General features: G+C 39.4%; 1 protein-coding gene across 1 annotated transcript in view; it reads right to left on the reverse strand.

Moving 5' to 3' along the window:
* SPTLC1 (serine palmitoyltransferase long chain base subunit 1) overlaps nucleotides 1-21,270 on the reverse strand; it is a 74,499-nt gene extending 53,229 nt beyond the window's left edge. The window contains exons 1-3 of the mRNA XM_082841989.1: nucleotides 21,207-21,270; nucleotides 18,444-18,551; nucleotides 15,376-15,470 (exon numbers count right to left, since the gene is read on the reverse strand). Of these exons, the coding sequence (XP_082698115.1) occupies nucleotides 15,376-15,470; nucleotides 18,444-18,551; nucleotides 21,207-21,263 (260 nt within the window). The 5' untranslated portion in view covers nucleotides 21,264-21,270. The remainder of the gene's footprint in view (nucleotides 1-15,375; nucleotides 15,471-18,443; nucleotides 18,552-21,206) is intronic.
* Nucleotides 21,271-25,848: the final 4,578 nt, after the last annotated feature.

Below are 25,848 nucleotides of genomic sequence, written 5' to 3' on the forward strand. Positions count from 1 at the left end.
AAATTAATAAACCTTTAGCAAGACTCATCAAGAAAAAACAGGGTCCAAATCAATAAATCAGAAATGAAAAAAGAAGTTACAGACACTGCAGAAATATAATGGATCATAAGAAATTACTATGAACAACTAAATGCCAAAAAATAGACAACCTAGGAGAAATGGACAAATTCCTAGAAATGTACAACCTCCCAAGACTGAATCAGGAAGAAGTAGAAAATATGAACAGACCAATTACCAGTAATAAAACTGAATCAGTAATAAAAACTCCCAACAAACAAAAGCCCAGGACCAGAGGGCTTCACAGGTGAATTTTTCCAAACCTTTAAAGAAGGGTTAAGACCTATCCTTCTTAAACTATTCCAAAAAAACAGAGGAAGGAATGCTTCTGAAATCATTCTACAAGGCCAGCATCACCCTGATACCCAAACCAGTGATATCACAAAAAAAAAACATTACAGGCCAGTATCACTGATGTACATAGATGCAAAACTCCTCAACAAAATATCAGCAAACTGAATTTAACAATACATTAAAAGGATCATACACCATGATAAAATGGGATTATCCCAAGGATGCAGGGATGGTTCAATATCTGAAAATCTATCAACGTGATACATCACAATAACAAACTGAAGAATACAAATCATGAACACCTCAGTAAGGATAAAGACAAAGTCTTTGAAAAATTCAACAATCACTTATGATAAAACCTCTCAACAAAGTGGGTATAGAGGGAACATATCTCAACATAATAAAGGCCACATATGACAAGCCCATAGCTAACATACTAAATGGTGAAAAGCTGAAAGCATTACCTCTAAGATTTAGAACAAGACAAGGATGGGCAGGGTATCTGAATAGATATTTTTCCAAAGAAAACATACAGATGGCCAATAGGCACATGAAAAGATGCTCAAGATTACTAATCATCAGGGAAATGAAAATCAAGACCACAATGAAATATCACCTCACACCTGTCAAAATAGCTATCATCAAAAAGACCACAAATAGCAAATGTTGGCAAGGAAGCGAAGAAAAGGGAACCCTCATGCACTATTCATGGGAATGTAAATTGGTGCAGCCACTATGGAGGACAGTATGGAAACTCTGCAAAAAATTAAAAATAGAACTATCATACAATCCAGCAATTCTACCCCTGGCTATTTACCCAAAGAAAACAAAAACACTCGTTAGAAAATATTCTTGCACCCCTATGTTCATTTCAGCATTATTTACAATAGCCAAGATGGGGTAGCAATATCTGAGTGCCCATCGATACATGTACAGAAAAAGATTTGCTATATATGCATGGTGTGTTTTGTGTTATTAAGTGAGTCATGGATATGAAATGTACAGTGTGGGGAATATAGTTAATAATTACTGTAATATCTTTGTATGGTAACTAGACTCATCAGGGTAATCATTCTGAAATGTACAAAAATATAAAATCACCATGTTGTGTGCCAGGAACTAACAGTGTTTTAAGTCAACTATACTTCAAAAAGAAACGAATAAACAGCATTTTAAGTCAATTATACTTCAAAAGGAAAAGAACTAACAGTGTTTTAAGTCAATTATACTTCAAAAAGAAACGAATAAACTCATAGGAAAAGAGATCACATCTATGGTTACCAGAGGCAGGGTGACGGAAGGGGGAACAGGATGAAGGTCAAAAGGCACAAACTCTCAGTTATAAGATAAATAAGTACCGGTGATACAATGTACATCATGACAAATATAATTAATGCTGCTGTTAAATTATGTATGAAGATTGTTGAGAGTAAATCCTAAGAGTTTTTATCACAAGGAAAAAATTTTTTTCTATTTAATTTTGTATCTAAATGAGATGATGGATATTCACTAAACTTAATGTGGTAATCATTTCATGATGTGTTTAAGTCAAATAATTATGCTGCACACCTTAAATTTATACAATGCTATATGTCAATTATATCTCAATAAAACAAAATTTTTTCTAATTTTAAAAATTTTATTTATTTTCTAACATTTTTATTGGAGTATAATTGCTTTACAGTGGTGTTAGTTTCTGCTTTATAACACAGTGAATCAGCTATACATATACATATATCCCCATATCTCCTTCTTGTGTCTCCCTCCCAACCCCACCCCTCTAGGTGGTCACAAAGCAGCGAGCTGATCTCCCTGTGCTATGCAGCTGCTTCCCCCTACCTATCTGTTTTACATTTGCTAGTGTATATATGTCCATGCCACTCTCTCACTTCGTCCCAGCTTACCCTTCCCCCTCCCCATGTCCTCAAGTCCATTCTCTACATCTACATTTTTATTCCTGTCCTGCCCCTAGGTTCTTCAGAACCTTTTTTTTTTTAAGATTCCATATATATGTGTTAGGATATGGTATTTGTTTTTCTCTTTCTGACTTACTTCACTGTGTATGACAGCCTCTAGGTCCATCCACCTCACTACAAATAACTCAATTTCGTTTCTTTTTATGGCTGAGTAATATTCCATTGTATATATTTGCCACATCTTCATCAATTCATCTATTGATGGACACTTTGGTTGCTTCCATGTCCTGGCTATTGTAATAGAGCTGCAAAGAACACTGAAACATGACTCTTTGAATTATGATTTTCTCAGGGTATATGCCCAGTAGTGGGACTGTTGGGTCGTATGGTAGTTCTATTTGTAGTTTTTTAAGGAACCTCCATACTGTTCTCCATAGTGGCTGTATCAATTTACATTCCCCACCAACAGTGCAACAGGGTTCCCTTTTCTCCACACCCGCTCCAGCATTTATTGTTTGTAGAATTTTTGACGATGGCTATTCTGACTGGTGTGAGGTGATACCTCATTGTAGTTTTCATTTGTATTTCTCTCATGACTAGTGATGTTGAGCATCCTTTCATGTAACTATTGGCAATCTGTATATCTTCTTTGGAGAAATGCCTATTTAGGGCTTCTGCCCATTTTTGAATTGGGTGGTTTGCTTTTTTGATATTAAGCTGCATGAACTGCTTGTAAATTTTGGAGATTAATCCTCTGTCAGTTGCTTCATTTGCAAATATTTTCTCCCCTTCTGAGGGTTGTCTTTTGGTCTTGTTTATGGTTTCCTTTGCTGTGCAAAAGCTTTGAAGTTTCATTAGGTCCCATTTGTTTATTTTTGTTTTTATTTCCCTCTCTCTAGGAGGTGGGTCAAAAGGATCTTGCTGTGATTTATGTCAGAGTGTTCTGCCTATGTTTTCCTATAAGAGTCTTATAGTGTCTGGCCTTACATTTAGGTCTTTAATCCATTTTGATATTATTTTTGTGAATTGTGTTAGGGACTGTTCTGATTTCATTCTTTTACATGTAGCTGTCCGGTTTACCCAGCATCACTTATTGAAGAGGTCGTCTTTTCTCCATTGTATATTCTTGAACATGGTATATTTCTTCATCTGTTTGTATTATCTTTAATTTCTTTCATCAGTGTCTTATAGTTTTCTGCATACAGGTCTTTTGTCTCCTTAGGTAGGTTTATTCCTAGGTATTTTATTCTTTTTTTGCAATGGCAAATGGGAGTGTTTTCTTAATTTCTCTTTCAGATTTTCATCATTAGTGTATAGGAATGCAAGAGATTTCTGTGCATTAATTTTGTGTCCTGCTACTTTACCAAATTCATTGATTAGGTCTAGTAGTTTTCTGGTAGCATCTTTAGGATTCTCTATGTATACTATCATGTCATCTGCAAACAGTGACACCTTTACTTCTTCTTTTCCTATTTGGATTCCTTTTATTTGTTTTTCTTCTCTGACTGCTGTGGCTAAAACTTCCAAAACTATGCTGAATAATAGTGGTGAGAGTGGAGCTTCCCTGGTGGCGCAGTGGTTGAGAGTCCACCCGCCGATGCAGGGGACACGGGTTCATGCCCCGGTCCGGAAGATCCTACATGCTGTGGAGTGGCTAGGCCCGTGAGCCTTGGCCGCTAAGCCTGCATGTCCGGAGCCTGTGCTCCGCAACGGGAGAGGCCACAACAGTGAGAGGCCCGCGAACTGCAAAAAAAAAAAAAAAATAGTGGTGAGAGTGGACAACCTTGTCTTGTTCCCGACCTTACAGGAAATGGTTTCAGTTTTTCACCACTGAGAACGATGTTGGCTGTGGGTTTGTCATATATGGCCTTTATTATGTTGAGGAAAGTTCCCTCTATGCCTACTTTCTGCAGGGTTTTTATCATAAATGGGTGTTGAATTTTGTCAAGATTTTTCTACATCTATTGAGATGATCATATGGTTTTCCTCCTTCAATGTGTTAATATGGTTTATCACATTGATTTGGGTATACTGAAGAATCCCTGCAATCCTGGGATAAACCCCACTTGATCATGGTGTATGATCGTTTTAATGTGCTGTTGGATTCTGTTTCCTAGTATTCTGTTGAGGATTTTTGCATCTATGTTCATCAGTGATATTGGCCTGTAGTTTTCTTTCTGAAATCTTTGTCTGGTTTTGGTACCAGGGTGATGGTGGTCTTGTAGAATAGTTTGGGAGTGCTCCTCCCTCTGCTATATTTTGAAGGAGTTTGAGGATAGCTGTTAGCTCTTTTCTAAATGTCTGATGGAGCTTGCCTGTGAAGCCATCTGGTCCTGGGCTTTTGTTTGTTGGAAGATTTTTAATCACAGTTTCAATTTCAGTGCTTGTGATTAGTCTGTTTATATTTTCTATTTCTTCCTGGTTCAGTCTCAGAAGGTTGTGCTTTTCTAAGAATTTGTCCATTTCTTCCAGGTTGTCCATTTTATTGGCATATAGCTGCTTGTAGTAATCTCTCATGATCCTTTGTATTTCTGCAGTGTCAGCTGTTACTTCTCCTTTTCATTTCTAATTCTATTGATTTGTCTTCTCCCTTTTTTTCTTGATGAGTCTGGCTAATGGTTTATCTATTTTGTTTATCTTCTCAAAGAACCAGCTTTTAGTTTTATTGATCTTTGCTATTGTGTCCTTCATTTCTTTTTCATTTATTTCTGATCTGATCTTTATGATTTCTTTCCTTCTGTTAACTTTGGGGTTTTTTTGTTCTTCTTTCTCTAACTGCTTTAGGTGTAAGGTTAGGTTGTTTATTTTAGATGTTTCTTGTTTCTTGAGGTACGAAGAAACAAGAAACATTACTATATTGCTATAAACTTCCCTCTTAGAACTGCTTTTGCTGCATCCCACAGGTTTTGCATCATTGTGTCTCCATTATCATTTATTTCTAGGTATATTTTTATTTCCTCTTTGATTTATTCAGTGATCTGTTGGTTATTTAGTAGTGTATTGTTTAGCCTCCATGTGTTTGTAGTTTTTATAGACTTTTTCCTGTAATTGATATCTAGTCTCATAGCATTGTGGTCGGAAAAGATACTTGATATGATTTCAGTTTTCTTAAATTTACGAAGGCTAGACACAAGATATGATCTATCCTGTAAAATGTTCCATGAGCACTTGAGAAGAAAGTGTATTCTGTTGTGTTTTGATGGCAAGTCCTATATCAATTAAGTCCATCTTGTTTAATGTATCATTTAAAGCTTGTGTTTATTTTCATTTTGTATGATCTGTCTATTGGTGAAAGTGGGGTGTTAAAGTCCCCTACTATGATCGTGTTACTGTCGATTTCCCGTTTCACGTCTGTTAGCATTTGCCTATGTTTTGAGGTGGGTGCATAAATATTTACAATTGTTATATCTTCTTCTTGGATTGACCCCTTGATCTTTATGTAGTGTCCTTCTTTGTCTCTTGTAATAGTCTTTATTTTAAAGTCTACTTTGTGTGACATGAGAATTGCTACTCCAGCTTTCTTTCGATTTCCATTTGCATGGAATATCTTTTTACATCCCCTCATTTTCAGCCTGTATGTGTCCCTAGGTCTGAAGTGGGTCTCTTGTAGACAGTATATATATAGATATTGTTTGTGTATCCATTCAGCCAGTCTATGACTTTTGGATGGAGCATTTAATCCATTCACATTTAAGGTAGTTATTGATACGTATGTTCCTATTACCATTTTCTTAATTGTTTTGGGTTTGTTATGGTAGGTCTTTTCCTTCTCTTGTATTTCCTGCCTAGAGAAGTTCCTTTAGCATCTGTTGTAAAGCTGGTTTGGTGGTGCTGAATTCTCTTAGCTTTTGCTTGTCTGTAAAGGTTTTAATTTTTCCATTGAATCTGAATGAGATCCTTGCTGGGTAATCTTCATTGTGGATTTTTCCCTTTCATCATTTTAAATATGTTCTGTCACTCCCTTCTGGCTTGCAGAGTTTCTGCTGAAAGATCAGCTGGTAACCTTATGGGGATTCCCTTGTATGTTATTTGTTATTTTTCCCTTGCTGCTTTTAATATTTTTTCTTTGTATTTAATTTTTGATAGTTTGATTAATATGTGTCTTGGTGTGTTTCTCCTTGGATTTATCCTGTATGGGACTCTCTGTACTTCCTGGACTTGACTGACAATTTCCTTTCCTATATTAGGGAAATTTTCAAGTATAATCCCTTCAAATATTTTCTCAGTCCCCTTCTTTTTAACTTCTTCTTCTGGGACCCCTACAGTTTGAATGTTGGTGCCTTTAATGTTGTCCGAGAGGTCTCTGAGCCTGTCCTCAATTCTTTTCATTATTTTTTCTTTATTCTGCTCCGCGGTAGTTATTTCCACTATTTTATCTTCCAGGTCACTTATCCGTTCTTCTGCCTCAGTTTTTCTGCTATTGATTCCTTCTAGAGAATTTTTAATGTCATTTATTGTGTTGTTCATCATTGTTTGCTCTTTACTTCTTCTAGGTCCTTGGTAAACATTTCTTGTATTTTCTCCATTCTATTTCCAAGATGTTGGATCATATTTACTATCATTACTCTGAATTCTTTTTTAGGTAGACTGCCTAGTTCCTCTTCATTTGTTTGGTCTGGTGGGTTTTTACTTTGCTCCTTCATCTGCTGTGTGTTTCTCTGTCTTTTCATTTTGCTTAACTTACTGTGTTTGGGGTCTCCTTTTCACAGGCTGCAGGTTCATAGTTCCCATTGTTTCTGGTGTCTGCCCCCAGTGGGTAAGGCTGGTTCCATGGGTTGTGTAGGCTTCCTGGTGGAGGGGACTGGTGCCTGTGTTCCGGTGGATGAGGCTGGATCCTGTCTTTCTGGTGGGCAGGACCACGTCCAGTGGTATGTTTTGGGGTGTCTGTGACCTTATTATGATTTTAGGCAGCCTCTCTAATGGGTGGGGTTGTGTTCCTGTCTTGTTAGTTGTTTGGCATAGGGTGTCCAGCACTGTAGCTTGCTAGTCACTGAGTGGAGCTGGGTCTTAGCACTGAGATGGAGATCTCTGGGAGAGCTTTCGCTGTTTGATATTATGTGGAGCCAGGAGGTCTTTGGTGGACCAATGTCCTGAACTCGGCTCTCCCACCTCAGAGGCACAGGCCCGACACACGGCCGGAGCACCAAGACCCTGTCAGCCATACGGCTCAGAAGAAAAGGGAGAAAAAAAGGGAAAAAAAAGTTATTAAAAAAATATTAAAAATTAAAAAATTAAAAATAATAATAAAAAAAATGAAAGAGAGCAACCAAACCAAAAAAGAAAACCACCAATGATAACAAGCACTAAAAACTATAATAAAAGGAAAACAAACAAAAAATAAAAAATGGACAGATGGAACCCTAGTACAAATGATAAAAGCAAAGATATACAGAAAAAATTACACAAAGTCCACCACCTGAATTCTGTGATGATCTATTATTCGGTATTCCAGAGATGCAGGGTACATTAAGTTGATTGTGGAGATTTAATCTGCTGCTCCTGAGGCTGCTGGGAGAGATTTCCTTTTCTCTTCTTTGTTCGCACAGCTCCCAGGGTTTAGCTTTGGATTTGGCCCCGCCTCTGCGTGTAGGTCACCTGAGGGTGTCTGTTCTTTGCTTAGACAGGACGGGGTAAAGTAGCAGCTGATTAGGGGGCTCTGGCTCACTCATGCCGGGGGGATGGAGGGGTATGGAATGCGGGGCGAGCCTGAGGTGGCAGAGGCCAGCATGATGTTGCAACAGGCTGAGGCGCGCTGTGTGTTCTCCCGGGGTAGTTGTCCCTGGATCACAGGGCCCTGGCACTGGCGGGCTGCACAGGCTCCTGGGAGGGGAGGTGTTGATAGTAACGTGTGCTTGCACACAGGCTTCTTGGTGGCTGAAGCAGCAGCCTTAGCATCTCATGCCCGTCTCTGATGTCCACGCCGACAGCCGCGGCTCGTGCCCGTCTCTGCAGCTTGTTTAGGTGGTGCTCTGAATCCTCTCTCCTCACGCTCCCCGAAACAATGGTCTCTTGCCTCTTAGGCAGTTCCAGACTTTTTCCTGGACTCCCTCCCAACTGTGGCGCACTAGCCCCCTTCAGGCTGTGTTCACGCTGCCAACCCTAGTCCTCTCCCTGGGATCTGACCTCCTAAGCCAGATCCTCAGCTCCCAGCCCCCACCCGCCCAGGCGCATGAGCGGACAAGCCTCTCAGTGTTGCTCTCAACCTCTGAGTGCTGGTTGGCACCGATCCTCTGTGTGGGAATCTCTCCGCTTTGCTCTCTGCACCCCTGTTGCTGCAGTCTCCTCCGTGGCTCCAAAGCTTCCTCCCCGCCACCCACTGTCTCCATCAGTGAAGGGTCTTCCTAGTGTGTGGAAACTTTCCCGCCTTCACAGCTCCCGCCCAGAGATGCATGTCCCATCCCTATTCTTTTGTCTCTGTTTTTTCTTTTGCCCTACCCAGGTACGTGGGGAGTTTCTTGCCTTTTGGGAGGTCTGAGGTCTTCTGCCACCATTCAGTAGGTGTTCTGTAGGGGATGTTCCACATGTACATGTATTTCTGATGTATTTGTGGGGAGGAACGTGATCTCCACATCTTCCTCCTCCACCATCTTGAAGGTCTCCCTTTTTTCTAATTTTTAAAAGATATTTTATTGCTAACAAATGATAACCATCTTCTGACAACACAGGGTTGCCAGAAACCTTTAATTTGTAAAAAGTGCAGTATCTATGGGAGTGCAATAAAGTGAAGTGCAATAAAATGAGGTGTGCCTATATATAAATATATGGCAAATGACAGCAGTTGCCCCCACTAACTACTAAGTTACACATATTTCTTTCTCTATGGAGAAAAATAAAATTGAATTACCATATTCAAAGATGAATTCCACGCATATTAAAAAAAACCTAAAAAGTATTTTGGAACAGAGGAAAATTTAGAAGGTCTTTGTGACCTTGGAATAGGAAATGATTTCTAAAACAAGTATGCAAACACACAAACCATGAGGCGAAAATGGATGAATATGACCAAGTCCAAATTTAGAATTCTGGTTCAATGAAGATACCAAAGACAAAATTAACAGACGGGTGATAAAGAGATTTACTAGATTTCATGAATCTAAGATGGCATCGACTGTATTTTATCTATCACTAAGGAGGAAAGACACAGCCAAGTAAAATGCAATGATGCAGGGACTTCCCTGGTGGTACAGTGGTTAAGAATCTGCCCACCAATGCAGGGTACATGGGTTCAAGCCCTGGTCCAGGAAGATCCCACATGCCACAAAGCAGCTAAGCCCGTATGCCACAATCACTGAGCCTGCGCTCTAGAGCCCATAAGCCACAACTACTGAGCCCGTGTGGGATAACTACTGAAGCCTGCGTGCCTAGAGCCTATGCTCCACAATGAGAAGCCACTGCAACGAGAAGCCCGTGCACTGCTACGAAGAGTAGCCCCCACTCGCCGCAACTAGAGAAAAGCATGCATGCAGCAATGAAGACGCAACACAGCCAAAAATGAAAAAAATAAAATAAAATGCAATGATGTTTTCTTATCATTTATATTTTAGTTCATATTTAATGAAAGGGCTATCTTGACACAGATTTTTGTCATTCTACTTTTGTATCTATGAAAAGAAAAATATAAGCAAGATCAATCAGGTAAGACATTCGTAACTTCTAGTCAGCAGTTCTGTCTGCTCTCTGCTACGTAATGGATATCATGGGTATTCATACTCCCTGCTAACATATTCTGCTCCCTGCTGACAGAAGGATCCTGGCATTGCTTAGGAGGATGCTCCGCTATCATCTCTGGGATTACTCGACAAGTCAGTATCACCCATTCTCTAAGTCTGATGCTGGAACTTTCCTACTGGACTAAACTCTTAGTTTCATCTTTATGCAGTTGAATCACGTTTCTAGAAAGTAAACTGTTATTACCCAAAGGCAGTAGGAGTTTGACAAAGGAATGTTCAAAGCCTTAGTCCCAGTAGCCTCTGTTCAACTGTCTGGAGGAATCTGGCCATTTCTCCTTCCATCAGCTGATTTACTTACCAGCAGTGCACAAAACTCAACTGAGGTGCTGGCAGTAAGCATAGCCATGACCAAGTTCATCAGTGTGCAAGAAATGATACCCTCACCTGCTCCCAGCTGACAATGACTCTCAGCAGCTGTAAGATTCATACATGTTTCAGAGATCTTAAAATCGGAAAAAAAAAGTTTCTTAGACTCATTGTAATAGACTACTACTCAAAAACTGACCAAGGATTAAAAGCTACACAATACTGGGGACTCTTGATAATCGAAAGATAGACTGGGAATCAAGGAGAAGAAGAACTAAAAGATATGAAGAGGCATTCACAGGAGGGAAAAACCCCAGCAGCTAATAATAAGTAGATCAAATGATACTTAAAGGCTCAAATAATCAGAGAAATGCAAAATAAAACAATGTTACCAAACACAGCTGTGGGAAACTGAACGCCCATATACTAACTCAGGAGAATCACAATGTAGGAAAGTCCCATAGGGAAATGAGGCAGGCATATAGAGTAGTACCCAATTTCTGGTCCCACATCCCTAGAGAGACTCAGACAGGTCCACAAGAGGACATTAATCAGGTTTAATCACCAGGTTTTTTTGTGGCAGTGGGGAGTGGGGGTAGCTTAGGTATCCATCATGAGGAAAATCACTAAATTTACCCATTACTAAGTAAAACATGGTGGCCATACACAACAGAATAATATGTAGCAGTTGGAAGAAATGAACAGGAAGTCCATCTAGCAATTCCACCTCTCTGCCCTGCTTGATATTTCTTCATACTGCTCAACACCAGCTAACATTGTATTTATTTCATTCTTGGTCAGCCTGCCCCAAGAGAACTAAGATTTTGATTTATCGCACATGCTCATCAGCACATTCCTTAAACATGGTAGGCACTCAAATATTTGTTGAAAAATAAGTGCTGAGTAAACAACTTGTAAGAAAAAAACCAGAATGAAGTCTAGAGCACAAAATTAAAAACTTTCATAAAACATTAAGATTACATGGTTTCAAGCATACATACGTAATAAAAACAATAACATATATGACTTTAATAACATAAAATAATAAAAGAAAGCAAAATACACGTATTACAGTGGGATACCTTACTGGGGAGGAGAACAGATGCAGGCGCTGGGGATGAAGGAAATAATAAAGCAAGTGAGAATGCTGCCTTACATGGGTGCTGATGAGAGCGGTGCTGAAGGGAGCGTCAATGCCTTTGCAGGAAAGGCCCAAAATGAAGAAAATAAAACAGAGACTCAACTAAACCAGAGGATAAACCTTTGGCAAATTTGAGTGAGAAAGGAGACACAAATGCCTGCAATGGAGACACAAATCCATAGATGTGTTGTTATATATATCTATATACAAAGTTATATGTATATATTTTACATATAACTTTCCAAAAGAATCCTATGAATTACTTCATGCCAATGCATTTGAAAACAAAAGAAGAAATGAACAATTACTAAATGGCAGTAACCAAAACTTACTCAAAAAGGAAATATGAACAGCTTTAAAAACTCACTGAAGACATTAAATTCATGATTAAAAATCTATGCTCAACAGAACAAACAACAAATAGTGTTGCCAGGAAAACTGTAAGACTAATATACCTGATACCAAAGCTGGGCCAGCACAGTAAGGGAAAAGAAAAAGACTAAACTCATTTTTCAATACTGATGCTAAAAATAACAAATATTAGCAAAAAAAAAAAAATCCAACAATTAATAAAAATTAACCAAATAGTCATGCTTAAATAGGGTTTATCACTGAGTTGTAAGAGTTCTTTTTATATATTTAATATTTTGGATACTAGCCCCTTAACAAATATGTGACTTGAAAATATTTTCTTCCATTTTGTGGGGTTTTGTATCATTTCTCTAGTAATGGGCTTTGAAGCACAAATGTTTTCAATTTTAATGAAGTCCAGTTTGTCTATTTTTTCTTTTGCTGCTTGTGCTTTTGTGTCATATCTAAAAATCTCTGGCCAATCCAAGATTATGAAGATTTACTCTTTTGTTTTCTTTCTTCTGAACTAAGAACTTATAGCTTTTGCTCTTAAACTTAAGCCCATGATTAATTTTGAGCTAATTTTTACACATGGTGTGAGGTCAGGGTCCATCATCATTCTTTTACATGTGTATATCCTGTTGTCCCACCACAATCTGTTAAAAAGAGTATTCTTTTCCTACTGAATTGTCTTGGCATTCTGTTGAAAATCAATGGACCATAATTTAAGGTTGTCCACCCATTTTTAAGAATAAGACACTGAAATGCTAATTGCAAGCACTGTGTAAATGGGCTTGGCTTCTTGACTGATGGTGGGCTTCACTCTATGATAATGAGACATAGACTTGTTTATTCATCTGTGGAGACCGCAAACTCAAAATTTTCTGTTTTTACTCTCTTGACTCTGAGTTTCACCAGAGAGGAATCCTCCAGTGAGGTGTATATGAGGATATAAATCTGGTTTCCAACTTTCTGAAAGCTGAGTTGGAGGAAACGGGATTAGCATCCCATTATTCATTATATACTTGCTTTCTGTTTTTAGAATGGCACTCGCCTCCTCACACATTCTTAGGACTTTCAATTTATATTTAGCCTTTCCAGAGAGTAAATCTCCCATCTTTCTGCAAGTCTACAGAGTTGGAATCTGGGGTGAGGATGAGTGGCATGGTTGCTTGCAATTTTTCTCATAAAAATTTATGTATATGCTTAATTAATATAAAAAAATCAATCAGTACAATTTAATATAGTAATGGATTAGAGAAGAAAAGTCACAACCATCTCAATACATAAAGAAAAAATTTAATAAAATTTAACACTGACTTTAAAACTAACAAAAAGTTCCCTTAGCAAACTAGGAAGAGAAAGGAAGGCTTGTAACACCATACAGGTTATCCCTTAAAAGCCATCAGGAACAGGATACAGAGGCCCTTGTTACCACTCCTATTCAACACTGCATGGTAGGTATCCTAGCAAGTGCAATAACACAGAAACAAGAAGAAAATGACGCTTCATGACAGAAGTGAAAACTCTCTGGAACCCAGAGACGAAGCTATTAAAAGACATGCAATGTTAATTTCCTGGTTGTGATACTGTACTATAGTTAAGCAAGATGTTACCATTGGGGGAAACTGATGAAGGGTATATGAAATCTCTCTGTATTATTTCTTACAAATGCATGTGAATCTACTATTATTTCCAAATAAAAAGTAGCAAAAAAAAAGTTAAGCAAAATCTCTATGAAGAATGTTATGCAACTTCTCTCAGAGACATAAAAGACCTAAGTATACAAGTGACATACAAGGTACGTGGTGAAGAGATTCAGTATTAGCAATATACCAATTCTCTCCAAATTAATCCATAAATTCAATGCATTACTAGTCACAAACCCAAACCCATTTTCTGGTCAAATCTGATCAGCTAAACCTAAACTCATAGTGAAGAGTCAAGGATAGCCTAGACAATTGTGAAGAACAAGGAGGTGAAGGACTCACTCTAGTCAAGGCCTATTATTAAGCTGTGGTATAAGTGAGGTTCTGGCACAGGGAGAGATAAATATACCAAAAGAATAGAAATAAAGCCAGAAACAGATCCTTTATAAGGGAACTTGACATATGAAAGAAGGGAAATTTCCAATCAGTAGGTAAAAAATGGACTATTCAACTAATAATGTTGGGACAACTGACTGTCATATGGAAAACAGGCAAATTAGACCTTTGTGGTAGGAAGGATTTTATAACCATAACATTAATGATTGGTCAGTCTGATTTCAGGAGAATTAAAACTTTCATGAGACCAAAGAAATTCGCGAAAGTGAAGAATACAAGCCTCTCTCAGATCAGACCAGAAGTAGAAGGACATACTCAGGAGAATATCCTACATCATATTTTAAAATAGAATACTAAACACTTTCATGGCAACAGGCATGCTGTGGCAAAAGTATAAATATAAGCAAAGGAAAAACATCTACCAACTTCAAGATGGTGGTTATCTTGCCTGGGAGGCAAGAGTAAGTGATAGATGGGAAGGGATTTCTTTAGTGATACAATTGACCACTGAACAACATGGGTTTGAACTGTGCAGGTCCACTTATACACAGATTTTTTTCAACAGTAGATACTACTGTACTACAAGATCCACGGTTGGTTGAATCCATGGATGCAGAACCACATACTTAGAGGAACTGGGTATCTGGAGGGCTGACTCTAATTTATATGCAGGTTTTTGACTGCCCAGAGGGTCAGGGCCCCTAACCCCCATACTGTTCAAGGGTCAACTGCATTTCTAATGCTTAATTTCTTTTAAAAAATAGATTTAAAGTAAAGATAGCAAAATATTAATACCTATTACTTCTGGGTGGTAGATACATATGTGACTGATATTTTCTGTATACTTAAAATTTAAGAAATAAAAATAAAACATTGGAAGCCAGGAGGTAGGTAGCATAAGTGAGCTGGTTTCATAATTCATATTGTGAAAGTCAACAGGCACTGCCTATCATTAATCAATCAAGAAACAGTAATGTAAGCATACTGCTAATATCTAGTTATGAAGGTAACCTTCAACAGATCTAAAATCAGAAACAATCCAGGTGGGAAAAAGTAGGAATGCTGTTTTTCATTTTAACTGTCTTCCCATTTGAAATATTATGTGTGTGTATTACTTTTTTTTTTTTTTTGCAGTACGCGGGCCTCTCACTGCTGTAGCCTCTCCCGTTGTGGAGCACAGGCTCCGGACACGCAGGCTCAGCGGCCATGGCTCATGGGCCCAGCCGCTCCACGGCATGTGGGATCTTCCTGGACCGGGGCATGAACCCGTGTCCCCTGCATCGGCAGGCGCACTCTCAACCACTGTGCCACCAGGGAAGCCCCTGCTTTTAAAAATATATATATATATTTTTAAAAAGGGACAAACTTGGAAACCCAAATTGGAGACTATTAAAAAAGTTTCTGATCTCCAGAAATTTCTGAAAGTCTTATATCAGTTAAAAAAAAAAAGGAATACTATATAAACCACTGTATACTTTGTTGAGTTTACCTACAGGAAACCAAATATAAGCCCTTGACTAGCAAAACCAATTTACCCTGAAACGATGTTGTAGTTGAGAGCAGGATGGTCTTTTGAGACAGGAGGAACAAGAGGTTCTGGTTGCCACTCTTCAATCAATTCTTCCTTTTCCTACAGGAGAAAAGCAGTTAAAATACAGTGCAGTGCTACTTACTGGACAGCAACTCTAGCGGTATCTAAACTGTTTGTTGTAATGGAACCATCATAATGAACACACTGCTAGACACAGACGTCCAGCTGCTGTGCCTGGAAATGACACAGAATCACTATTGAGTTTTGTGTACTTAACCCCTCACCTCTTTCCTTATCTCAGGCTAAAGGTTCTTTTTCCATGAAGCTTTGTGGCTGACTGGAAATTTCTTAAAAATTTTATTTCTATGTTCAGGATTTTTCACTGTGGGAAGTAGGAAGTATAACTGCTACTGATGATAAAACTAAAAGTCTGTAACACAAAGGTGAGAGGCATGACTGCAGGTAAGGGAGCTCAGCCTCTACTGCAAGATATGACAGACAGCCATGCCTTAAGTTCTTACAGGCATGGCTGTCACAGGAAGGGATCAACTAGACTACAAAGCACTGTTTCTACAAGCCATTGGCAAGGATTCAGAAGTAACTGAAATATACCAAAAGACTCTCATAATAATTATTGTAACAGGATTTAGTTGTTTGGAAATTTCTCATAAAAAACTACTTTATTCCTTTTACCTGTTATTTCATGCATTCCAAGTATTTTGACTATTTTGAGTTTCTTACCCTTTCTTGAACTAGAAAACAATGTAATTTTGAAAATGTAGTCTGGATGTACAGGATGAGATGAGGCACCTGATGAACATGACAGCCACAGCAAATCTTGCCTTACATAGGCCCACTCTCAATACTCCTATTTTCACACTCCTGTTAAATGCTTCTGTGCATTTTTCTCCTAACAGGCAATTCTAGGGCATGGCTAGGAGCATATTCACCTGATGCTCAGGCACTCAAAAATGCTGGCTGAATAAATCAGTCAATAAATTCCTCATCTATTTCTGCCAATGACTGCACAGAACAGCAGCCTGAACAAGCCTGAAGTATGTATCATGCACACTGTCCACTTGCTACCACAGAGACAGATTTGAGAATCAACTCAGGATTGCCTGGTATTCAAGAGTCTCTGCAGGGGACTTCCTTGGTGGTGCAGTGGTTTAGAATCCGCTTGCCAATGCAGGGGATATGGGTTCAAGTGCTGGTCCGGGAAGATTCCACATGCTGCAGAGCAACTAAGCCTGTGCACCATAACTATTGAGGCTGTACTCTACAGCGCGTGAGCCACAGCAACTGAGCCTGCCTGCCACAGCTACTGAAGCCCACACACCTAGAGCCCGTGCTCCGCAACAACGGAAGCCAGCATAATGAGAAGCCTAAGCACCTCAACGAAGAGTAGCCCCCACTCGCTGCAACTAGAGCAAGCCCACGCTCAGCAACGAAGACCCAACATAGCCAAAATAAAATAAATAAATAAATAAATAATAAAAAAAGAGACTCTGCAGAAGTATAAAACTGAGAAGGTATTTCTTCTTTGCTGCCATAAGTTAAGGTTTAGAAACACTCATAAAGTTTTTTTTTTCTTCCACAGCTTTTAGGGTAAGATGTCAGTGATTACTGAATCTTGCTCTAGGTAAGTTCTGCTTTTAGAGGGTTATCCTAAAATTATGTTTCAGTATCCTTCTTTTAAAATGCATATTTGTGTGGATTGACTTGTCTAAACTTAAACTAAGAATATTAGGAATGATCAACCCCTTAAAAAGTTGGGCTATAAATCTATTCCATGGCCTCATAATCATTCACGTGGAGCTCCTAAATACCAAGGGAAAAAAGTAGAGACAGGATTTCTGGCCCAGATAGCCCAATCTTACTGCAATACTATCAAAAGAGTGTTCTAAGGCACACTAATCCCACAGGTATTCATAAAAAAAAGGGTGGGGGTGGGGATCTATGGTCAAGTTTATGGCAGTTCTCCAAACAGCGGTTCAAATATCCACTGGCATATTAAAGGTTACAAGAAATCATGCAATGAGACACCGCTTTAGTCTTCTTTACCCAGGTTTCCAAAACTTATGTGCCCTAAGAACCATTTGTTGCATATCCCCTACCCCCTAGGGGAGATACTGCCTGACCATCTCATGACAAATATTAATGATCAGGACAGCAGGGGCAGCCAGTGAAACCAGGGGAACAATCGCCACATTGCTGTAATTCCATTCCACTTGCACTTCCTTCTGTGAATGCTCCAGAAAAGAGCAGTGCTCCATCATTGTGCCACACTCAGTGCTGCCTTGTGAACCAAAGTTTCAGGCATTTTTGTGGGAAAACATCTCTCACCATCTCTGTATCCCTAAGTAGTATTCTGGCACATTGCTACAGAGGCTGGATAAGGAAACAATCCAAGTTACAGAAACCACACTGCAGTCAAAACTGCTCTTCCTCTCACACCCGGGGCACAGTTACTAAGTGTTCCTACCTGCGTGAGAAGGTAGGGGATTCCACAAACTCCTTGGTCCCTCGTACTAACAGACTCGAAGTGGTCAGGACTGCAAGTCCTCTCGACACTTCTGCTTCCTAAGGTTTGCCTAGCTTGGGCTTGAGCTGGTCCCTTCCCATATAGAACACGTCAAAATTTGATTTGGGGTGGGAAGGTGGAGAGCAGTGGGATGGGGAGGATTCTTTCTAACTCTGAATTTCCTTTATAAAGACCACAGGGGAAACTTTCATTCAGGCTTCAGAAATAGTGGTGCTTTTCCTGAGCAACTCATGTAATCCTTCTTGTATACGGACATTTGAAATCCAGCATGCATCCATGCTTCCCGTCCAGCATCTAGTACGTTCCCAGACTGCTGTTTACTCCCAGCAAAGTAAAAAGGCCTGTAACATGGTACTCCTTTGTGTATTCACTTTATCCCTGGCTTCCCCGTATTTTGCTTACCCTGATTTCCTTACATTCCAGAAAATATTTTAACATTTATAGTTGAGCCACCACAAGTCCTGTTTTGAAAGATGTAGCAACTATAATCATACACCGAATAATAAAATAGAGATTTAACTTCTTACCTTGACTGTAAGATCAGATCGTTCTTGTAACTTGTAAGTTTTAGAGAAAAGAAGTCTGATTATCCAGAGTATTAAAATTCCTTCCAAAATAAGATGATAAGCAGGAGCCTAGGAGTGAGTCAAAAGCAAAAGCATAACAAGAAGTGAAATAAACATTTCCAAAACCTGCACATAAAATTTAATTCATCTGCATATACTGTTCCCATGACCTTTATACCTATTTATTACTTCTTAAAATTTACTTTCAAAGCTCACTTCATGTCTACTCATTCGTTTTCCCATTTCTAACAGAAGGCAATTTCTCCTACATGAAAAATCTCTAAAACTGCAGTGTTAGGAATAAAAATTAATTTTAAAAATTAAATCTGACACAGAATTCCAATAGTCTAACAATATCAACTATCAGATCCTTCAGGTAATTTATATTTTTACTGGTGAGAAATAACTGTAACAAACATTTCACAGCTTCACAAGCCTTCTACAACCCCCACATACCATGGATAAATTGAGAATTATTTGGACACCAGTTTCCATAATTCTCAAAGACTTTTGCACAATTTACTATATTTCCTGTATCCCCAATAGGCCTCTTTAAGTTCTCCTTGGAATGTGGCAGAGAAAAAAAGACTTTATAAGTGTTTAAAGAAATAGCAGGTCTCTTTTCTACCAGTTCCCCCAAAGTATGTAGTGTTTTCCATGTCAACATCCATAAAGGTACCTTAATGAAATTATCCGCATCAGGTCTTCTTTTCAACTGTACATTTCCAGGATAAAAGTCAGGCTGACTTTTATGTCTTACATAACTAGATACAGTAAGTGCATATAAAAGATTCCAGATATCAACTAAATCTCCATAAGTCAGTTATGGGGTGCTACATTCCAATAGGTTGTCATCAGAAAGTCATTTAAAAGAGGTATTTATGCAAGAGGGAAGAGATATGGGGATATATGTACATGTACAGCTGATTCACTTTGTTATAAAGCAGAAACTAACACCATTGTAAAGCAATTATACTCCAATAAAGATGTTAAAAAAAAAAGAGGTATTTAGAAACGTAAATACAAATTATTTTCAAACATTAGACAAAAAGAAAGCAATGACGATTCACAATAGTTAAAAAAGTTCAGAAGGGGGGACCAGGGAAACTGCTGGCAATTTCATAAATAAACTTTCAGGTCATTGGACAAATAACTTTAAAACTACATACATGCTACATATGAATGGGTACACAGCAAGACTCCTCAAATTCTGCATACACTGTGCACAGAAATTAGAAGCAAAACAAGAAATCTAAGACTATTTTTAAAATTTGCTGATCCCTCCTGACTATAATTCATTTAAGAATGAGGACTCTACTAAAAAAATCCTTTTAGTTTTATCAATAATTGGATTATAGCTGACAAACATTAAGTCCAAGTCACTAAACATTCCACTCCACAAAGAAATCCTAAAAGTTGAAATGTCTACTGAATTAATAAAAATCACAAATGTGGCTTCTTTTCTTCCCTAGGAAATGTTACATCAAGGAGACCTTCTCTCAAGTCTCACTCATGGTCAATACCAGGGTATGAGAAGTTACACAGTCAAAGGGCAGTCTTCAAAAAGGCAGCAACAATATATAGTAGAAATTATTCATTTCTAAAAAAGAAAAAAGGAAATCTTAAATTTTAGTGGTTCTTCTTAGTCACTATAATCTACCTAAGGTTGGACATCACCTAGGCTCTATTTGCTCTCTTAACTGTTGTTTATTTTTTTAAAAAAGTCCTGATGGGTTTTGCAATAATACATCTTGCATCATCACCCTTACCAGTAAGCACTATATTAAGTTTTAAGAAAATTATCAAAAGAAAACAGATTCACTTTAAGTGAATGTAAGCTCTGTAAGCACAGTTTTACCTGTTCCCTCATTGCATTATTCCTAGCATCTAGATCTCTGCTGTCCAATACTGTAGTCACTAGCACCATTCAACTATTTAAATACACATCTAAATTAAATTAAATGAAAAATTCAGCCCCTCAGTTGCACTAGCCACGGTTCAAGTGCTTAACTGCCACATGTGGTTAGAGGGCTACTGTACTGAACAGCTCAGAGAACACGCAGAAAGTTCCATTGCACAATGCATGGAAACTCACTAAATGTCAAATGAATGAACATTCTCCAAGATTGACATTTAAATTTTATATTACCTTTCAAAAAAGCTCCTAACTGGTCTTTCTTTAAAAGTTTACTAAAATAGTTGTATCTTTACAAGACAGAAAATGGGACGTAGGCGGAAGAATGACAAACTATTTCACATACCTAAATCATTCGGCTTCCTTTCTAACCCCACGTCCCAACAAAAACAAAGTCCAACTTATTACAATTCTTTTCCCTATTCCCTGCTCCACAGTTCCGAGAACCTGTCTTCCCTAGGACCTCACCAGGCTGAGATTTTCCACTCTACTTTCATCACTCCGTTTTACCATCAGTCCCAACTCTTGTTTTTGACTAGCCTCTCTCCTGTATCCGGGCAGGACCTGGAGAGGGCTCCGTGCTCGCAGCAGCGCAATACAAGACCCCCCGGCTCCGGCTCCCGCCCGTGCCTCCCTACATTCCGCCACTGGGAAATGTGTGCGCCTATGAGCCTTTCCAGCGAGGGACGCCGGGGGTCCGGGCATAACCGGGCCAGCCCCGCCCAGGCCTCAGACCAAAACTCCACACAAAACGTCCCACTTCCCCAGCGCTGGGTGTGGTCGTGGACCCCTGGGGCCGCCAAGCTCACCTCGTAGAGCGCCTGTACCATCTCCACCAGCACCCACTGCTCCGCCACCGTCGCCATAGTTAGCCGCCAGGGTTTCCTTCCGGAAGGCGGGCCACAGACACGTCAGATATTGCGCGGCGCGGTCCAGTGACGTCTATACGCCCGGAAGGCGGGGCTGCCGTCAGTTGGGCACCGCCTTCTCGCGCCTGTGTACTGGGCGGCGGTTGGCTGCGCTGTCTGAGGAAGGTTTAGGGGTGAAAGGTCAACTTGGGGTCTCGCTTGGGTGCGGGGAGGGGTGGGAAGCGGCAGGCAGGTCCTCGCAACAGGTGTTCACAACGCGGTCATTATGTGCCAGACCACGTGTTGGGCTCTCCGGATGGAGAGATTTTAATAAATGGCCCTCGCGCTTGGCAGGCAGTTGGGTGCAGGGAGTTATTAATGGAATCACAAACATATTCTTTACTTTTAAATTACATAAGTAATGCAGGAATGCATTATCGTAAAAAAAAATAGACAGCTCTTATATAGCACTTACCGTGTATAAAGCCTAGGCTAAGGCTTTGCAGGTATTAAGCCATAATAGGAGTTTGGTGTGGAACCTTGAAGAGCCTATGTATCCCAACGTGGTGTGCACACACACTTCGGTTGGATTTCTTAAATTTAACCGGGAGCATAGGGACAATATTGTTCTACAATTTGCTTTTCTTCCATTCTTTTTTTGGCTATAAATCTTGTGTTTTTAATCAACGAAGAAGCCTATTTATTGGAATAATTTGTTATGTATATTTCTCTTTCCATTTTATTTAAACATTTTCCTATTGATGAACACTGAGGTTTTTTCTACTTTTTCACCTATTACAAACAATGCTACAGTAAACATCGATGTGCCCTATTGTCTTTCTGTGTGTGTTGGGGTATGTCTGGCAAGTTTCCTCAAAGTCGAATTTTACTCAATATGCATGTTAATGCTGATAAATACTGCCATACTGCTCTCCAGAATGGCTCAACCAATTTTAAATGTTTGAAAGTGTATCCATACTCTATCTCATGATGGATATTATCAATCTATTTTTGGCCAATTTAATTTAATGGAGATAAAATGTCTCTTCACTGAATTTTACTTTCCATGCTGCTGGTTATTCATGGTTATTCTTATATGTTTATTGGCATTTGTAGTCCGTTCGTGAATCATCAATTCATATTCTTTGCCCAGTTTTCTATTAGTTATTTTTCACTTTCTAATGGATGTATGGAAGCTCTTTATGCATTCTGAATATCTTATATTTTCCTATTTCATATGTGACAATTATTTTTGCCCAATTCCTGTCTAGATGTTTATATTGTCTTTTGTCATACCTATATTTTAATTTTTATGTAATGTGTCAGTATGTTCCTTTATTGCCTGTGGGTTTGTATCTTGCTTAGAAAGACCATCTAATTTCATATGTGACAATTATTTTTGCCCAATTTCTGTCTAGTTTTTTACATTGTCTTTTGTCATACCTATATTTTAATTTTTATGTAATGTGTCAGCCTGTTCCTTTATCGCCTGTGGGTTTGTATCTTGCTTAGAAAGACCATCTTCACCACACTTAGGTTTTCCTCCCATGCTTCAGTTTGTTGTTTATAGTTAGCTCTTTAATTATTCTGGAAATTATATTTTTGTATGATGAGAGTTATGGGCCTTTATTTTTTCCTAAAGGAATAACAATTTTTCTCAGTGCCATTTATTTTAGTAATCCTGATTTCCCCAAATTATGTGAAATGGCACCAGCACTAATGCACTGCCCATACATTGCCACTATGTACCCAATGATGTTAGTGCCCTGGGATCCAGTACCATGTTTGTGCACACTGCCTCGCCCAGGTGCATTCACTCCCAGCAGCCAGCTCCTGCAATTTTCAGAGGCATACCTTCAGGCTGCCAGAACCCATGTTTCCTACTCTCATGGAGAACTGGAAGGATCTGAGAACATGTTTTCTCAGGCAGCCCTTTACTGGGTGGGTGACTGATGGTTGCTGAGGAATAAAATATTGGAGCTTCCTGGCTGCACAGAGCAAGACGATTCTGAGGGGTAAACCTCACCATCTCCTCTAGATTGAGTCAGGGGTACTGTGTGCAAATTCTTTGACACACCCATCAAGAGGTAGAGTCTATGTTCTCTTTGCTTGAATCTGGATGTACCTTGTGACAACTTCTACAGTAGATTGCTGCTGCCACGTGGAGATATCACGTGGGGACCGCATACACACGAAAAGAGATGGCGAAGTGACCCCACCTGCTCCAGCCCCCTGTTGTTTGAGTCTTACCAGTCCAGGTGCCAGACATGTAAGGGAAGTTGCCTTCAAGATGACCCTGGCTCTAATCACCCTCTGGTTCAACCATCTGAGAGACTTTGAGTGAAAAATGTCTAGCTAAGCTCAGACAACCCCAAAATTTGTAAGCAAAACAAATGATTGTTACTGTCCCGTCATGGAGCACAGGCTCCGTACGTGCAGGCTCAGCGGCCATGGCTCACGGGCCCAGCCACTCCGTGGCATGTGGGATCTTCCCGGACTGGGGCATGAACCTGTGTCCCCTGCATCGGCAGGCGGACTCTCAACCACTGCGCCACCAGGGAAGCCCCTGGCATTCTTTAGCTTGTGACTGCACTACTACAATCTCTGCCTCTGTATTCACATGGTCTTCTCTGTCTGTCCTATATGTGTCTCTTTACAGACACTTGTCATTGGATTTAGGACCCATCCTGATAATCCAGGCTAATGTCATCTCAAGAGCCTTAATTTAATTACATCTGCAAAGAAACTTTTTCCAAATAAGACCATATTCACAGGTTCCAGAGATTATGACATAGACATGTACTTTGGGGGCCCACCATTCAACTCAGCTACAGTCCAATCTCTGGCCCACAATTCACATCTGTCCCACATGCAAAATACATTCACTCCATTCCAACATTTCCAAAAGTTTCAACCCTCATCTAAATCAGTTCAAAAAGTCCAAAATCTCATTATCTAGGTCATCTAAATCAGATATGAATGAATCTCTAGGTATAACCCATCCAATGGCAAAATTCTCCATCTGTTGACCTGTAAAGCCAGAAGGTCACATACAAAGTACAAGGGTGGGACAGGAATAGGATAGACATTTCCATTCCAAAAGGGAGAAAATGCAAGGAATAAAGGAGTCATCAGTTCCAAGAAAGTTAGAAATCCAGCAGGGCCAGTTTCATTTTGTTTCAAGGCCTGACAATAATTCTCTGTGTTATGAAGCTACATCACCTGGACACACAGCTCCATAGGCCTCTGTACCTATGGTAGATTGGTAGGCCTCTGCTCCTACATCTCCAGCTTCTAGCTCTCGAGTCCATGGCTCTGCCCTTATAGTCATTCTTGAAAGGGAGCATATGCTTATAGCTAAGCAGCTCTAACAGCCCTGTAGAATTCTGGAAATTCAACAGCACTCTTTCACTTTGTCCTGTCTCTGTCCCTTCAGGCCAAGCTGACCGTGTTTCTGCTGATACAACATTCTCAGAAACCTTGTGGGTCTCCCATGTATGTCATGAGACTGTGCCATAGACAGAGAGTCCTCCAGAGATCTTTTCTGAATAACCCCATCTCTACTTCTGGCTCTGCTGAGATGATTGAGTGGATCCATGAGTCACATATTTAATCTCTTTACAAAAAGTTTGTCCAGCTGCATCCTTGACCCTCTCTCCAGAGCATACTTTCCCAACAGTGACTACTAATTTTTTCATCCTTTGCAATATGGATAACCCAAGAACCTCCCAAGTCATCAAGTGCTGTGTTCTTTTTTGCCTGACAGTTCCTTCCTCAGTTTACCTCTTTCCTCTCATATTTCTGAAGAAACAGCATGAAGGAATCAGACCACACTTTCAACACTTTGCTTAGAAATTTCCTCAGCTAATTATCCAAGTTTATCACTTAAAAGTTCTGCTTTCCACAGTAGCTACAGGACACAATTCAGTTAAGTTCTTTGCCACTGTATCACCACAATTGCCTTTCCTCTAGTTTCTAATAACATGTTCCACATTTCCTTCTGAGCCCTCAACAGAAATGACTTTAACATCCATATTTACTAATATTCTGGTCATGATGGGATCCTCATTCTCTAAGATGATAGACATTTTCTCTACCATGCTCTTCACTTTCTTCTGAGATCTCACCAGAATTATCCCTAAAGCCCATATTTCTACTTGTAGACTCTTCAAATCTTTTTCTCTCATGCACCTCAAAATTCTTCCAACCTCTACCCATTACCTAATTCCAAAGCCACTTCTATAGTTTTAGGTATTTGTTACAGCAGCACTTCACTTCCTAGTGTCAAAATCTGTATTAGTTTCCTAGGGCTGTCATAACAAATTACCACGAATGGGGTGGGCGAAAAAAAAGAGAAATTTATTTTCTTATATTCTGAGAGGTCAAAAATCCAAAATCAAGCTGTTTTCAGGGCTGTACTCACTTTGAAGCCTTTAGGGGAGAATGTGTCCTTTCTTCTTCCAGGTTCTGGTGGCTCCAGGCATTTCCTGGCTTGTGGCTGCATCACTCTAATTTCTATCTCCATCTTCACATGGTCTTCTCCTCTTTCTCTGTGTATGTCTCCTCTGTGTTTCTTATAAAGATACTGTCACTGGATTTAGGA

This window comes from Leucopleurus acutus (assembly GCF_964270905.1).
Source record: "Leucopleurus acutus genome assembly, chromosome: 7".
Taxonomy (NCBI): domain Eukaryota; kingdom Metazoa; phylum Chordata; class Mammalia; order Artiodactyla; family Delphinidae; genus Leucopleurus; species Leucopleurus acutus.